This window comes from Balaenoptera acutorostrata, chromosome 5 (assembly GCF_949987535.1).
Source record: "Balaenoptera acutorostrata chromosome 5, mBalAcu1.1, whole genome shotgun sequence".
NCBI classification, from domain to species: Eukaryota; Metazoa; Chordata; class Mammalia; order Artiodactyla; family Balaenopteridae; genus Balaenoptera; species Balaenoptera acutorostrata.
Window position 1 is genome coordinate 142,121,473 of NC_080068.1, and position 15,103 is coordinate 142,136,575.

At 43.8% G+C, this 15,103-nt stretch overlaps 1 protein-coding gene across 3 annotated transcripts in view; it reads right to left on the bottom strand.

Annotated features, from left to right (window-relative positions):
* Nucleotides 1-15,103, bottom strand: part of HTT (huntingtin) — a 136,506-nt gene that overhangs the window by 75,449 nt on the left and 45,954 nt on the right. For all 3 annotated transcript variants that reach the window (XM_057546224.1, XM_057546223.1, XM_057546225.1), the window contains 12 exons: nt 12,870-13,231; nt 10,207-10,330; nt 9,831-9,949; nt 8,056-8,167; nt 7,668-7,805; nt 6,720-6,878; nt 6,524-6,621; nt 5,332-5,471; nt 4,246-4,309; nt 3,885-3,985; nt 1,374-1,520; nt 226-346 (listed from right to left, as the gene is read on the bottom strand). In XM_057546224.1, coding sequence (XP_057402207.1) covers nt 226-346; nt 1,374-1,520; nt 3,885-3,985; nt 4,246-4,309; nt 5,332-5,471; nt 6,524-6,621; nt 6,720-6,878; nt 7,668-7,805; nt 8,056-8,167; nt 9,831-9,949; nt 10,207-10,330; nt 12,870-13,231 — 1,685 coding nt within the window. The remainder of the gene's footprint in view (nt 1-225; nt 347-1,373; nt 1,521-3,884; nt 3,986-4,245; nt 4,310-5,331; nt 5,472-6,523; nt 6,622-6,719; nt 6,879-7,667; nt 7,806-8,055; nt 8,168-9,830; nt 9,950-10,206; nt 10,331-12,869; nt 13,232-15,103) is intronic.

Below are 15,103 nucleotides of genomic sequence, written 5' to 3' on the forward strand. Positions count from 1 at the left end.
GAGTTCCCCTGGCTGAATTTTTTTACAATGAACATATTTAATGTTCAGGAAAAAAAAAAGTTGTTTCCATTCCCATTGGAATAAACCCAGGTTTTATTCACAGAAGCACAATTTCTTAGTAAGCCGCACATATAAGAGCTCTAATACAAGCATCCTACCGTTAAGAATTGACCACACAAACTACTGAAAAGTAACCTCATTTAAGACCAACCAAAAGAGTCTTACTGTGAGCGCCCTCGTGGTTGATGTGATCAGCTCATGAGAAACTGCTGCAATGACTCTCGAAAGGTTATTTTCCATAGTGACGTCTGTTATGCTTGGTAGTAGGTTATAGCCTCTATATATTCTAATGAGAAAGAGACGTGGAGACTTATAATCTACCACTGAAGCTTATGACATTTTCAAAATTCAAATGGCGTTTAAAATTTTAAGATTAAAGGCTACAAGAGATTAAAGCAGTCTTGACTTTTAAGTTAAAGAAAGACTGGGAATAAATGTGGTCATTATTCTAGGAAAATGGCTGAAATCACCCCTCTCCTCCTCCAATTCCCAACACCACAGCACTGGAGCAATGCTCTCTTCAACACAGCCTTGCCTGCAATCTCTCTACGTGTCCAAAGCTGTCCATTTTTCAAGCTTTAAGTTAAAAGAAATCCTTCATGAATCTACTCCTTTCTGGAAAAAAGAAAGTCCTTTCCCACTATTGGACTGCCACTTTTCCATACTCCATTCATGGCACGTGTCAATTTCAATCCCTCCTTGTAGTTACATACAAATTCTATTTCCCCAACTATATAAATGAAGCCCAGGCAGGATTAGCGTTGATTCACTTTTGTTTCCCTCAGTGTCCTGTCCTCAACAATAAAAAACATAGTCTATGTTAGTCTTCTAGTCTAAAGGACATAGAAAAGGATGGGCTGTGTACAACCATTTGAAATTGTATTTAAAAGACTCTCACAAAAAAATGTGAATAATAATAATTGCACATCACTGAACTAGTGATAACCCTAAATAACACCGACACTCTTTAACAGCCTGCTCACCTAAACATTAATGTCACGACGTAACTATACTCTTCACAGGTAACACAAATAAAGTGAAAATTTTAAGGACAAGTTTTTAGAGAAGACATAGCATTAGAGCCCTAGAGAAGAATACAGCTGTCGGTATGTGGCTCATAACAAAGAGATCATACGATTTACGACGTCACTGCTGTGTGGTTGCAGCAGAGCTTAAGTAAAGAGGCGGGTGGTAGACCCTGAAAAAGAGAAGCGCCCCATCACGGGAGGAACGCCTATTCCAAGCGTTTTCTCTAGAAAACACGAGGCTTTACAGTGAGCCCAGGGCACGCTTTCCTCGGCTAGCAGGGGTACCTGGTTATGGTGCTGGCGGAGAAGTGAGATGGAGGCTGCGCCTCGTGCATGAGAGGCTTCAGGTGAACGCTGCTTTGACCTCTCGCCATGGCCACAACTGCGTCAGCCTGTCCTTGGTCGCACTTATAAAACAGCTTCGGGACAAGCCTGACATAAAAGCAAGGTTTATTTCCCTTAGAAAGTACCTGAAACCACCTGGGATCCCCTCCCTCCGGCTACCCACAGACACTTCCTTCGTCAAGGGAATTAGAGCAGAGGCTCCAATCGCAGGGCCACTCCCCCACACACCCGCTCTGAAAAGACCAGGCGCTGGACTCTCTTCCTGTCTGTCATACAGTTACATACATCTCTCTACACATAATTAAATGCTTTGATTTAAAAAACCTTGAAAGTTCTCTTTCTAACCATCTTGATCGGCATCAACAAGCGCGTGAAGCCACGGCACACAGGAAGCACTGAGTACAGGGCAGATCCGAATGCCAGGGGCTGTCCCTTACTCACTTCTGCAATTTTGTCTGCAAAACCGTCCCACACACTCCCAGGTGCAGAGCTCCAGCTGAGGTCCCTCACAAATCCAAAGTGAACTCAGAGGCAGAATGCAGGGGGCACACGGGCTCCTCCCTGCAGTCAGCACTTGGCACACACCCTGTGTGAGCACTCACACACCTACAGACGGGCCCATAACTTTAGAAACAGTCAACTGTTTTATCACATTAGTTTGCAAACCCAGTGTCTTCAGTTAAAGTCTCTTTCCTCCATGAAGACCTGGTCATAAGTATAATTTTTTCCTAAGGTTTAATAAATTACTATCATTCACAGAAAATGGTAAAGATCCAAGATCTTTGATGAAGTAAGTTATATAAATCCAGTTAAATCCATGAAAAGGTACACCTCACAAGTAATCAAAGAAATGCAAATGACCACATTGAAAACCAAAAGAATATCCACCGAAATGTAACTGGTTTTCTTTGAGTAGTTTGATTACAAAGATTTTTATCTCCTTCTTTACATTCTTCCTAAATTTTGTTCAGTAAACATGTATTACTTTTAAAACAAGATAAAAGTTATTTTAATAAGAAATACCAATGACTGCCTGAACAACTGACACATATTTAACTTCTTTTGAAATACTGTTTTGGTGAGAAGAATCAGGCACAATCATATTCTGGGAGTGGGAGCATAAACTGATCTGTTTCTGGAGAGAAATTTCACAATAAGTACCAAAACCATAAAAATCCACTGCTAGGTATCCACCCATGAGAAATGAAAAGCAGGATTCATAGTAGTCAAAAAGTGAAAATAGTAATACCACCTGGTGAATGTATAAATAAAATAGAGTATTATCTATGTAACAGAATACTATTCAACAATGAAAGGAACAAACACACCACGTAGCATGGATAAATCTCAAAAACTAAGCAAAAGAAGCCAGACACAAAAGTCCCATCTATTTATTATGTGATCTCATTTATATAAAACGTGTAGAATAGGCAAATCTCTAAAGTCAGGAAGTAGATTAGTGGTTGCCTGTGGCCAGGTGGGAATTGGGAATTATTGCAAATGGGCACAAAAGATCTTTTTGAGATGATAGAAATGTTCTAAAATTGGATTGTGGTGAAGGTTGCACAACTCTGTAAATTTACCAAAAATAATTTAATTGTACACTTAAAATGAGTAAATTTTAAGAGATATAAAATTATACCTCAATAAAGCTACTAGGAAAAAAAAATCAAAAAGCTTGCTTGGCCTAGTAACTCAACTTCCAGGAATTAATTCTAAGGAAAAAAATTACACATAAACATTTATGTATAACAATAGTCACTGAACCATTATTCATTATTTAAATCAATAAAAATTTAATATCCAACCAAATAATATTTATATAAAAATTTATCACAACTACATAGTGAAAAAGTGGCCACTAACTAAAAAAATTTTTAAACAATATTTACAGGCTTTATTTATCTCACACTGTATGAAATGTCATGCACTTCAGTACGGAAATATGAATATATCTGAATAGAGGGTGCCGCCCCAGACAACAATGACAGTTAAAATTTCTTTTTTAGAAGAGTATTTCCAACAGGAAGATGCTAATAATACATTATGTGGAAATTATCAGATAACAGAACTGCATGTACATTTTGTCCCAATTTTGAAAAAGAAACTTGTACACAGGATATACAGGAAAAAATGTTAACAGTGGTTATCTCCAATGGTAGAACTGAAGGTGATTTTTTCCAGTGCTAGTCTCCATATTTCAAAATTCTGGCCATGAAGGTGCATTACTTTTATAATATGAAGCTAGTACTTTGTTGTTTAAATTTTCATTTTAGACCCTTAAGGTAGTGAAAAATATCTTTTTTGATCGTTTAAGAGTAGCTGACAGTGAGCTCAAAAGATTTAGGAATACTGCCCCATGTCCTCTGCATTTTCCCCTCTCTTCCCAATCTCATATCTTTCAGGACTCTAACCAAGAAAGTGAAAAGAGGGAGAATACTAGTTAAGTACCTCATTAACGAAGCTGCAGCAACATGGCGCACCCTGGGGTCTTCATCCCCAAGCAAAGGGATGACAATGCTATTGAGCACTCGTTCTTGCAGTTTTAAAAGCTTTGGAAAGAAGGATAATAAAAACAGATATAATCTCTGTATTTAACTAAGTTTTAGGTCAGATATTTTGGAAAGCCAGTGAGGAAGAACTTAACATCACTAGTCCTAAAGTCACGCATACAATCACAACTTTCATGATGTCAATAAATACTTCATGTGAAATAAATCTGGGACAGAATGCATTCCAAGACATTCTACTCCACTAGGAAAGTGTGCTTCCTGGAAGTTAAATCACAGCCTCACAAAAATGAAGGGCTTACCCCTGTATAACGATGGGCCCTTCTGTGTAGGTTTTCTGCTTTTGCCTCCAAAAAGCTCACCAACCTAACACAAAAGAACATATTTCACAATGAAACAATTTAGTTACTGAACAAACACCCACTGATGGCCTGCATGACTGACAGAGCAAGGAAGACGGCCGGTTCCAGCACATTAACCAAGAGCCAGGGAAGGCTCTGAGGCAGTCTTACTTAAAACAGCAGAAAGACTCATGTTTTCAAACAAGTAGAATTTACACTGCTCTCCTGACTCCAGACTCAGTCAGACACTACTCAGGAAACTATTTTTCTTCAAAATGGATATAAACAACTGTTATTTTGAAAGACCCCAAGTGCCCTACAGAATTAGCTCAGACGCCTACCGAAGAAGGCGGGAGGGCAGACTGTGGGGAGGGGGCTGAGACTCTGGCGCCTCCCGAAGACTGGAAGGTCCCCGCCCGCCCCGCTCAGGGTCCTGTCTGTGAGACGCAGCTGAAAGCAACCCCGACTTCACAGAGATGTTGTGAGGTTGAGAGAAGGTAACCCACAGAGGGCACCTAGCCCAGCCTGGCACGCAACAAGCACTCTATAGATGGGGGCTTAAAAGCACAATATTCCTGGACAATAAAGGGCAATTTCCCGTCTAAAAGAAAGCACAGAGAGAAATCATCTGGAAAGAAAACTTACTCTTAGAAAATGAAAAACTGCAAGGCATCAGAAGTTATTTTTAACTGCAACACAATACAGATCAGCTAAGTTCAGTCCAGTGTTAAGCACACTCGTTTAAACAAGCACAAGTGACACAAGCTTCACTGTTTTAGAAGTTCGAGCTCTTTTATTCACACCATCCAGAACACTTAGAAGACTAAGACTACCGGAAAACTCCACTCCTCTGCCTGTACGTAAAAATTCCAAGAAGGGGGCAAAGTCGAGGAGGAGACGGGCAGCGGCAGCCGTGCAAACCACTCCGATGCTGACACGGGTCACTTGATGAGCGTCACTCCTGGCACCAGGGGACCGGCCTTCCAACGCCTGTTCAGACTTGGGAGCGGCTGTGGTTCGCCGACCCAACGAGCCCGACTCACTCACCTGAAGTCGATCTCTGCCACAGTCTCCAGGAGCTCCGTCCTCACCAGCCAGTAGGAGCTGCTCCGCAGGGCCAGCACGTCAGTGAGGAGCTGCAGCCCCCACTCGCTGTAGCTGCTGCTGCAGAGACTCATGACGCAGAGCTGGAAGGCACGCGGGCGGCAGGTGGGCCTCCGCCGACCCCTCCCACGCCGACCCCTCCCACCGCCCCCGCTCCGTCTTCCTTTAACAGTGACAGGGATGCTGCCCCGTTCCCACATCGCTCAGAAACACTTACCACGCACACTCACCTCCGTAAACTTGAGGTGCAAAGTAAATGTGTCCCTTCCACAAAACTGTTTTCCTCCCCCCGTAACTCTGCCTCTATCCTGGCCTCTCCTCCCAGACACCAACCTCACCATCACCGACCACGCGCCACACCGCCACTGCCAAACCCGAGCTCAGCCGCGGGCCCAGCACCCGAGCCCTTCTGACGTGACCCTGCCCTTGGCCGCCCGAGCGGACGGGACGGGGCTTCTAAGGCTGCACCCTCCGCTGAGCCCTGAGCACGCTCGTGGGCAGTTCCACACACGGCCTGCTGCCTACTGCCAACCCCCTTCCTTCTGCTCCAGCAAAGACAGACGGACTGAAACTTGGCAAACAACTGGAACTAAGGAACAATTCTGGCTGGGCCACGAAATTTTAAAAAGGGATGGTATCCCATAAATCTGACAACTGTAGGGTTTTTGTTTTGATTTTTACTGGTTAACTTGGACTGCTGTTGACTAGCCAGTTGTGATTTATGAACCAGCTGATATAAAGTTTCCTACCACATAAAGGACTGGGGCTGTCCCTCGACACAAAAAACAAAGGGGATTAAATAACCCCTATGCCTCACTTTAACTCTACCCATTCTACGGGCCTGAAGGAGTTGTTTTTTTTTTTAATTCAACAGGTTTTACACTTAATGTGAGCAAGGTATAGACACCCTTTAGGGAAAGTATACTTCAAACAAATATTCTGAGATTTAAATCAAAGTCTATTAAACCTTAACTGTTGGCAATGTTTTCCTTCTAAGGCTGAGTGGTGGATACACAGATGTTTATTATTGTTTAGAATGTCTGGAAATATTTAATATTAAGCTCCAATTTTAACTGTAACATTGGTAAAATTTCCACTAATCATAGAAATGATTTCCACAAATGATTATGCTCACCCTCACAGCTGTACAAGCCAACTTGCAAGTAACAGAAGATTCATCCTTCAAAGTTTTCTGCAGCAGGGGAATGCAGTCCGCCAGAGAAAATGTATTTCCTGACCGGAAGAGCAAGGAACAAACACCTTCATGTGAACCTGAACGTGAGAATGCCATCTGGAAGAGACAACACTGAAAACTGAACACTCGACGTTACCTGTCAGAGTTCTGACGGTGCCCATCCAGTCTCCCACGTGGAAGCGGGACCTGCTGAGGATGGAGGAGACAAGGGTCCCACAGAGGATAGCCGTGGCTCCTCTGACCTGTGGGTCCCCATGGTCGATGTAGTTCAAGATGTCTGACACGTACTGCTCCTCTGTGGAGAGAGACAGCCGGCCACTGTACAAGTCCCTACTGTCAACTTTCTAACTCAGGGCAAAGGCTGAATTCTCAGGAAAGAAAAAGAGGGCGAGGCAGTGATCCTAATCTAGAAAAGACCTGAATATAATAACCATCAGTGGTAAAAACGTTTCGGGGTTTAAATATTCTATATTCATCCTTCAACACAATAGATTTTCTGGATTATAATTCCAAGTTGTCAGCCAATAATCAAAATTCCAAGGTTTCATCTCAAAAAATTATTAGAGAACCTCAAACTTGTCCATACTTACCTAATATAAATTCAAAAGCATGGGTTGTCCCCTCGCCCAAGGAAAGACAGAGAGCAGGCGGGAGGATAACTTTGGGAGAGCGAGTCTTCCCTCCGTTCACCCGTCGTGAGGAGACTGGCCTGCTGCTGCCCCAGCTGGCCTCGGTGCCCACTGGCTCTGAGTGTGAACACCTGGCCTGGGTGGTGTGGCCCAAAGCAATTTTGATTATATACAATTTGTGTTTTTGGTATAAATCTAATTCATATGCAAATCAGCTCTGACGTTCCCAGATTTCTATCGCTTTGTTGTATGTGCTTCAACTAAACACTGCATCTATACGGGGTCCGGGAAGCTAAAAACATGACTATTTATGTGTTTTATGGAGAACACACCTCAAATGCCACAAATTAGCTCAGAAAACTTAGTGCTCTAAAACTAAAATAGTCAAGACGGTTTGAAATAGTTTTCAAAATAATGATTAAATGTGAGGAGTAAGATACAAACTTTGAACGTACCAGGGTATTCCATGGTGTCAAGCGGTGCTCTGTAAAGTCTGCCGAAGAAAGATTCAGGGTGAAGGGCCACCGCAGCTCCAACACAGCTGAGCGCCAGTGCCTTCACGCTGACCCTCACGTCCCTATCCGGAACCAAGGCTGCAAACAAATCCACCTGGGTCACCTTCAGCTTGAAAGCAGCACATGTCTAGCTTCCGAATAAACAAAACTAGACCCGCTAAACCCACTGCTCCCGTCTTCCCCTCCCTCCCCAGCGGTCAGTGAAAACCAAAGCTCGTCCCCAGATTCTACTCTGTCTGCTGCAAACAGGCACAAAGCTGATTACCAAGATGACCTCTGAAACCTCAAGTCACTCCCTTCAACCCTGCACCTGCCTTTCTACACTTACCGTTTTTTTCCCCAGTTAGCAAAAATGAAGCGGACAGAAGGCGGACGCAGTGGACAAGAGGAGCAGAATCTTCGTCACTGGACTGGCCAATGTCGCCTTTGATCCGGCAGGGCTGGAACAGAAAAACTGACAGTTTGTCTTATAATCATGGGACCCACCCATTGATTCGTTAGTTCATCCAACAAATAGTCCCAGAACAGCAGCTGTGCCAGGCGCTTGGGACTCAGAGACGCCTGCCTTCACCCACAGGTGCCCAAGCTCACGGGCCACGGCAGAGCAGAATCAGACCAGCCGCAGGGAGTCCTGACCCGGGGCCACGTGGGCTGTGGCAGGGGTGAGCCCAGCGTGCAGGGAGGGGGCCACGCAGGAGGGCAGCTGAGACCTGGCATCCGGGGCAAGCTCCTCGGGCAGGGGAAAGAGCCTGGGGAAGCCCAAAGCTGCGAGGGGTGGGCCTGGTGCGAGGGGGCCCAGAAGGAACAGCCGAGGTCGCCACAGTGACCGGGCATCCATGGAGGGACTAAGTACAAAACACTACTTCTTGCCCTCAAGGAATTTAAAATTAACTGGGAATACAGGACACTTACATGGAAAAGGTAAGCAATAGAGATAATTTTAAAATAGTTCAATGGACAACTGAGTAGCAACAAAAAAACCCAAACAACCTGATTAAAAAATGGGCAAAGGACTTGAATAGACATTTCTCCAAAGAAGGCACATGAATGGCCAATAAACCCATGAAAAGATGCTCAACATGAAAAGATGCTCAACATCACTAATCATCAGGGAAATTCAAATCAAAACCACAGTGATACACCACTTCACACCCAGTGTGCTGGCCACTCTCAAAAAAAGCAGAAAATAACAAGTGCTGGCGAAGATGTGGAGAAAATGGAGTGCTGGTGCACTGTGGGTAGGAATGTAAAATGGTGCAGCTGCTGTGGAAAACAGTACAGTGTTTCCTCAAAAAATTAAAAACAGAACTATCACATGATCCAGCAATTCCACTTCTGATATATACCCTAAAGAAATGAAATCAGGGTCTTGAAGAGGTATTTGCACACTCATTGATAACAGCATTATTTACAACAGCCAAAATGTGGAAGTAACCCAAGTGTCCATCAAGAGATGAGGAGAAAAGCAAAATGTAGTAAACACGTTCTGACACCTGCTACCAAGCATATGGATGAACCTTGAGGACATTCTGCTGAGTGAAACAAGCCAGTCACAAAAGGACAAATCCTGCATGATTCCACGTATATGAGGTCCCTAGAGTCACCAAATCCATAGAGACAGAAAGCAGAATGATGGGTGAGAGGGGCCGGGGGCCGGGGGAACGGGAGGTTAGTGTTTAATGGGGACAGAGTTTCAGTTTGGGAAGATGAGAAAAGTTCTGTGGACGGATGGTGGTGACGGCTGCACAACAATGTGAATGCACTTAATACCACTGAACTGTACACTTAAAAATGGTTACGACGGTAAATTTTATGAGTATTTTACCACAATAAATAAACAAACAAATAAATCAATTCAATGGAACAAAACCAAGAATGTTGCAAGGCCTTGCACGACCACCAGATGGTGAGGACGCGCTCCCACCTGGAGAGGCAGAAAAGCAGAGCAGACCCGGGAAGAGGTCAATATGCGAAGGGGAGACAGCGGAGCAAACGCTCCGCGACGGGAAAGCCAAGAGCTCGGGGGACAGGCAGCAGCCAGGGCGATGCTGAGCTCTCGCGGGAGCTCAGGATGCTGAGCAGTCTCGGGCCTAAGTGTCTCACCTTGCTTTCTTGATCTCCTGGTTCAGCAGCTTCGTCTCTTGAGACAAATTTATCTACACTGCTATCAGAGGACTGCCTGCTGTGGCCCATGCTTTTCAACAAATGTGCTTGTTGAAGGGCTTCAAAATCAGAGAGAGAGAGGTTAAGTGACAAGTTTCCAATTAAAACACAAATACACATATTTACACAAAGTCAATATGAAACCACAGGATTTAGATCAAAAAAAGGGTAATAACTTCTCAATTGATTTTCCTCATTTGCTATCTACACCTCAGGAAACAAAGACGCCAGAAGATTTCTTCTCAGAAGCTGAGACGTAAGAGGTCAGGGTTGAAGACAAGGCCACTCCGTAGTACATGGCCTGAAGTCAACGTACCGATGGAAGAGTTTCTGAAAGCCTCCGCGTCTTCATCAGGAAGAACTGCAGCAGCGTCCTCGTCCTCGTCCTGGGGCTGCCCCGCCTGCATCCCTGGGTACTGGCTGTCGGCACCATCTAACACCTAAACAGTTCAAGAGGGGCTGTGAGGGTTCTGAAGTGTGATCACCGAGGGGCAAGCCCTCCAACGTGGAAGGCAAAGGCAAAACCCCACAAATAACACAGACCACATCTCACACGCCAACACGAAGGTCACTTCTTCAAGTGCACGTGGGTGCGTGCGTGTACATTATCAAGAGCTGACTGACCACGCATTACTGCTACATTATAAAAAGCTTTCATAACTCTAAAAATTCCAAAACAATTCCAATCTGGACATTTCTCTTTTTGATTACAAAAAGAAAAAAAAGTCAAAAATGAGGAAAAATCTTTTAGACAAAAGTCTACCAATAGGTTATCCCCTAAACTGCTAGCAATGACCCAACTAAGTTTTGGGCGCAATATTTCATATATTTAGCCATATATGTGGGTTATGATTTCATACTGCAAAATTTTTCACATCCAATTGTAATTGACCTGAAAAACTGAGTGATGTACCTTCAATATGCTAGTTAAATTATTACGGAAATAAATTCTATATCATTTAAAAAATCATCCCAAATCCCTCCAAATAAATTAAAAAGAAACTGAGCTACTTGCTCAAAAACAACCAAGAAAGAAATGATTTCCTCCACTCTCCAGATTGTTTAAAAAAAAGAGAACGCACACAGGTTAAAATGAGAAGTTTCACCACAATAAAAAACAACATTTTTTGAATATCATACTACACCCCAGGCAGGCTCGAAAGTACTTACATGTATTATTTCCCTTATCCTCATAAGTCTTACAACATAAGTACTGTCGTCATCTTCATTTCGTGGATAAGAAAACTGAGGCCAGAAGGGCCATAACTGCGCTAGGCTACACAGCTAGTAAATGGCCGAGCGGGAATTCTCATCGTGGTGGGCTCCCTCCAAGACAAGCCCCACACTGGGCTATCTTGTGAAGACAATCCCGACCCCCCACAGCTGGCTTATTTTTCTCTATGGCATTTATTGCCATCTGACTATGTGTTTATTTACCTGTTGATTACTGGCTCATCATCTGCCCCACCCACACAGGCACACACTCTAGAACAGAGGCAGGCAAACTACGCTGGTGTGCCAAACCTGGCCCACCAGCTGTTTTTGTAAATAAAGTTTTATTGGAACACAGTCATCTCATGCACTTACATATCTACGGCTGCTCTGGCACTTCAACAGCACAGATGAGTATGCAACACAGGTCATATGGTTCACAAAGCCAAATATATTTACTATCTGGCCCTAAATGGGAAGAGTTTGAGGACTCCCACTCTAAAATATTAGCTTTGTGTGAGCAGTTTTGTATGTTGTGCCCTCTACTTCATCCGCGGCTTGTAGGACAATCCCTGGAACATAACAGATGCTCAGTACATTTGTTCAGCAAATAACTAATGACTAAATAAAGGACATGGAAGCACCTCATAAATCAGAAAGAACTCTGCCAGTGTGAGAAGCATCAAGGGAAGAGGTTTAGTTCCCTGCAGGCCACAGCCTGGCGTGGGTCCCTGGCCCAGCCCTACCACACAACACATAGCTGCTGCAGCACTCCTAGACAGGACGCTTTCACAACCTCCTATGGTCATTCAGTCCCACTTCCAGCAAACCTGCCCAGAAATTATCTACTGTAAAAAGGCAAGATGAAACCTGGTGCAATAAGCAAACAACAGAAACTTCCTCCGCACACTTAACGTGCTACTGAGCCCAGCACTTTCCCAACCTTCTCTTCTCCCGGCCTACTGGTTAGCACTCTTCCCCCTTTCCTGACTTAAAATCACTTCCCACCGTTCCCGTTATCTGTCCTACCCTCCTCCAGGTCTTCTAGTTAAAAACCCCAACCGGGAGCCCACTTCTCCAGCCGAGTAAGTGGCAACCCACTCGGCCATCAGGAACCGCATCCACATGACAACTGGAGAGCTGCCAGCGCTTTAGCTCATGATTTGTAACGCACAGTTTCTGTGTTCATTTAAGTAAAATATATATATATTCTTAATAAAATACATTCAATAGTAGCAAAACAATTAGTAGTACAAACTGTTTCAATAAAATTGGGCTGTAAAATTTGGTATATACCTGTACCAAACTTTAGACCACTCTTGAGGTGTTTGTCCACTAACTCAGAGATAAGAGGCACTCAGATCCATGCTCAAGATGGGATATGTTGTTAAAGGTTTTGAAAAGTCAAAAAGTGTTAAAATAATGCACAGTATTAATGTTATTAATCATACTGCATTAAGACCACAGATCTGTTAATAATAGGCTCCTCAAGGACTTTCAAAATAATGACTTAACCTGTGACCAACAAGATATTAAGAAATTTTTAATGCACTTTTGACCTCCACGTTTGACACAAAAGACACTGGGCTGTTTCCTTCAGTGAAGGACTCAGATGGGGCTGAGCTGCCTGTTAAGGATCCGAGCTGGTGACCTCTACACTATTATCAGTGGGTCAGATGAATGGAGTGAACCAGCAGGAGGGTCCAGGTCTGGGCCTCCAGGGAAGGCTCCTCTGAAGAAACTGGGCTGCCCCCTCCAACCACTCACAATTTCAGAACTGTCGGAAGGGGTCACGGCTGAATCGGGCCCCTCGGTGGTGGTCTGGGAGCTGTCACTGATGGGAGAGGAGGCCTGGGTCCCATCGTTCAGGTCCATGGCAGGGTCAGACGGGACGGCGCTCATCTGGCTGGAGCTGTGGCTCAGGATGTCCTCCTCGTCCCCGTCGGTGGCACCACTCGTCAAGTCACAGCCGGTCAGATCCACCGAGTCCGTCTGAAGTGTGTGCTGGGACCGGGGCTGCTCGGTGATGATGTCGTGACCCCCAGAGTCGGCAGCGGAGCTGGCAGAGCCAGGAGTGGGGACCCCAGAAGAGGCAGCCAGCTCACCGCCAACCTCACCCTTGACTGCGGCTGAAGACAAAGAAACACTCATTCTTCAAAGGGTCAGGGAAAGCATTCAATATGGGACCAAATATTTGCAAAATACCCCAAAATTCACTATCAGCAAATGGTTTAACTGCAAGAATCCCTGAAATACAGTGAAAATATGAACTACTCAATTTCAAAAGCAAGACAACAGTGCATCCTTCAAACATGTTTACTGTATTATTTACTTACCTTTTACTATATTACAGTATTGATAAAATAAGGATAAGCAGATATTTTTTAAATGCTACAAATATTCTCAAATGGCATTTCAGTGCAAAACCTGAACCCTGCCCAGCAACATTACCACCTCCAGTTCTTAAGCAACTGCTCCAGCCTGAGCGTGGAGCAGCGATGAGACTTTGGCAATTCTCAGGGAGCCTGGTCAGGGGCACAGGCTGGGTGGTCACAAATGCCCGGAGCAGGGCTTCCCTGGTGGTACACTGGTTAAGAATCAGCCTGCCAATGCAGGGGACAGGGTTCGAGCCCTGTTCCGGGAAGATCCCACATGCCGCGGAGCAACTCAGCCCGTGCGCCACAACTACTGAGCCTGTGCTCTAGAGCCCAAGAGCCACAACTACTGAAGCCCGTGTGCCTAGAGCCCGTGCTCTGCAACAAGAGAAGCCACTGCAATGAGAAGCCTGTGCACTGCAACTAAAAGTAGCCCCCGCTCGCCACAATTAGAGAAAAGCCCGCGCGCAGCAACAAAGACCCAACGCAGCCAAAAACTAAATAAATTTATTAAAAAAAACAAAAAACAAAAAAAACCCCAAATACCCGGAGCTCTAAGCAAGCGGTGCTCTTGGAGGTGGGCTTTCTTCCTTCCCAGACCCTGTTCAAGACCTCTAAGCCAGTCCTACTCTCCGGTAGCATAAAGTTTCACATTTTCCTAGTTTAGTTTTTAAATTCCCATTAAAAAAAAAAAAAAAAAAAAAAAACACCATTATGGGGACTTCCCCGGTGGCACACTGGTTAAGCCTCTGTGCTCCCGATGCAGGGAGCTCGGGTTCGATCCCTTATCAGGGAACTAGATCCCACATGCATGCCTCAACTAAGAGTTCATAAGCCACAACTAAGGAGCTGGTGAGCTGCCACTAAGGAGCCCACCTGCTGCAACTAAGACCCGGTGCAACTAAATAAATAAATAAATAAATACACTACCACTACATAAAAATCTACACCAAGCTGTTAGCAATGCCACTCCTGTAGGCCAGTGGGTCAATGAGCACTTGGGCTTTATAATGTGTATAGCTGTAATTTTTTTGTTGTTTTAACTTTACTTTTGTAAGTTAAAAAATCAATTTCTATTTTGTAGACTAAATCAATAAATAAGTAATCACCACTGAAATTATTCAGATTTTCCTTCCCCAGTATTTCAGCCTCATTTTCAGTTATCTAAAAATATTCTTTTGCATAGGGTTATACAACCCAAACCACTCTCATTTAATCCAATTATTAGTATCTTACTAAATACTCATCTTTTACAAGATGAATAAAGAGCTTAATTAGATAACTATTTGTAAACAAATGTAAATTTCTTTCAAGTTAAACTATCCTCAATTTTTTTTAATTGAGGTATAGTTGATTTACAATGTTTCAGGTGTACAGCAGTGATTCAGCTACATATATATATATATATATACACACACACACATATTTACAGATTCTTTTCCATTATAGGTTATTGCAAGATATTGAATATAGTTCCCTGTGCTATACAGTAGGTCCTTGTTTATCTATTTTATATATAATAGTGTGTATATCTGTTAAACTCAAATTCCCAATTTATCCCTCTCCTGCTCTTTCCCCTTTGGTAACCATAAGTTTCTTTGTCTGTGAATCTATTTCTGTTTTGTA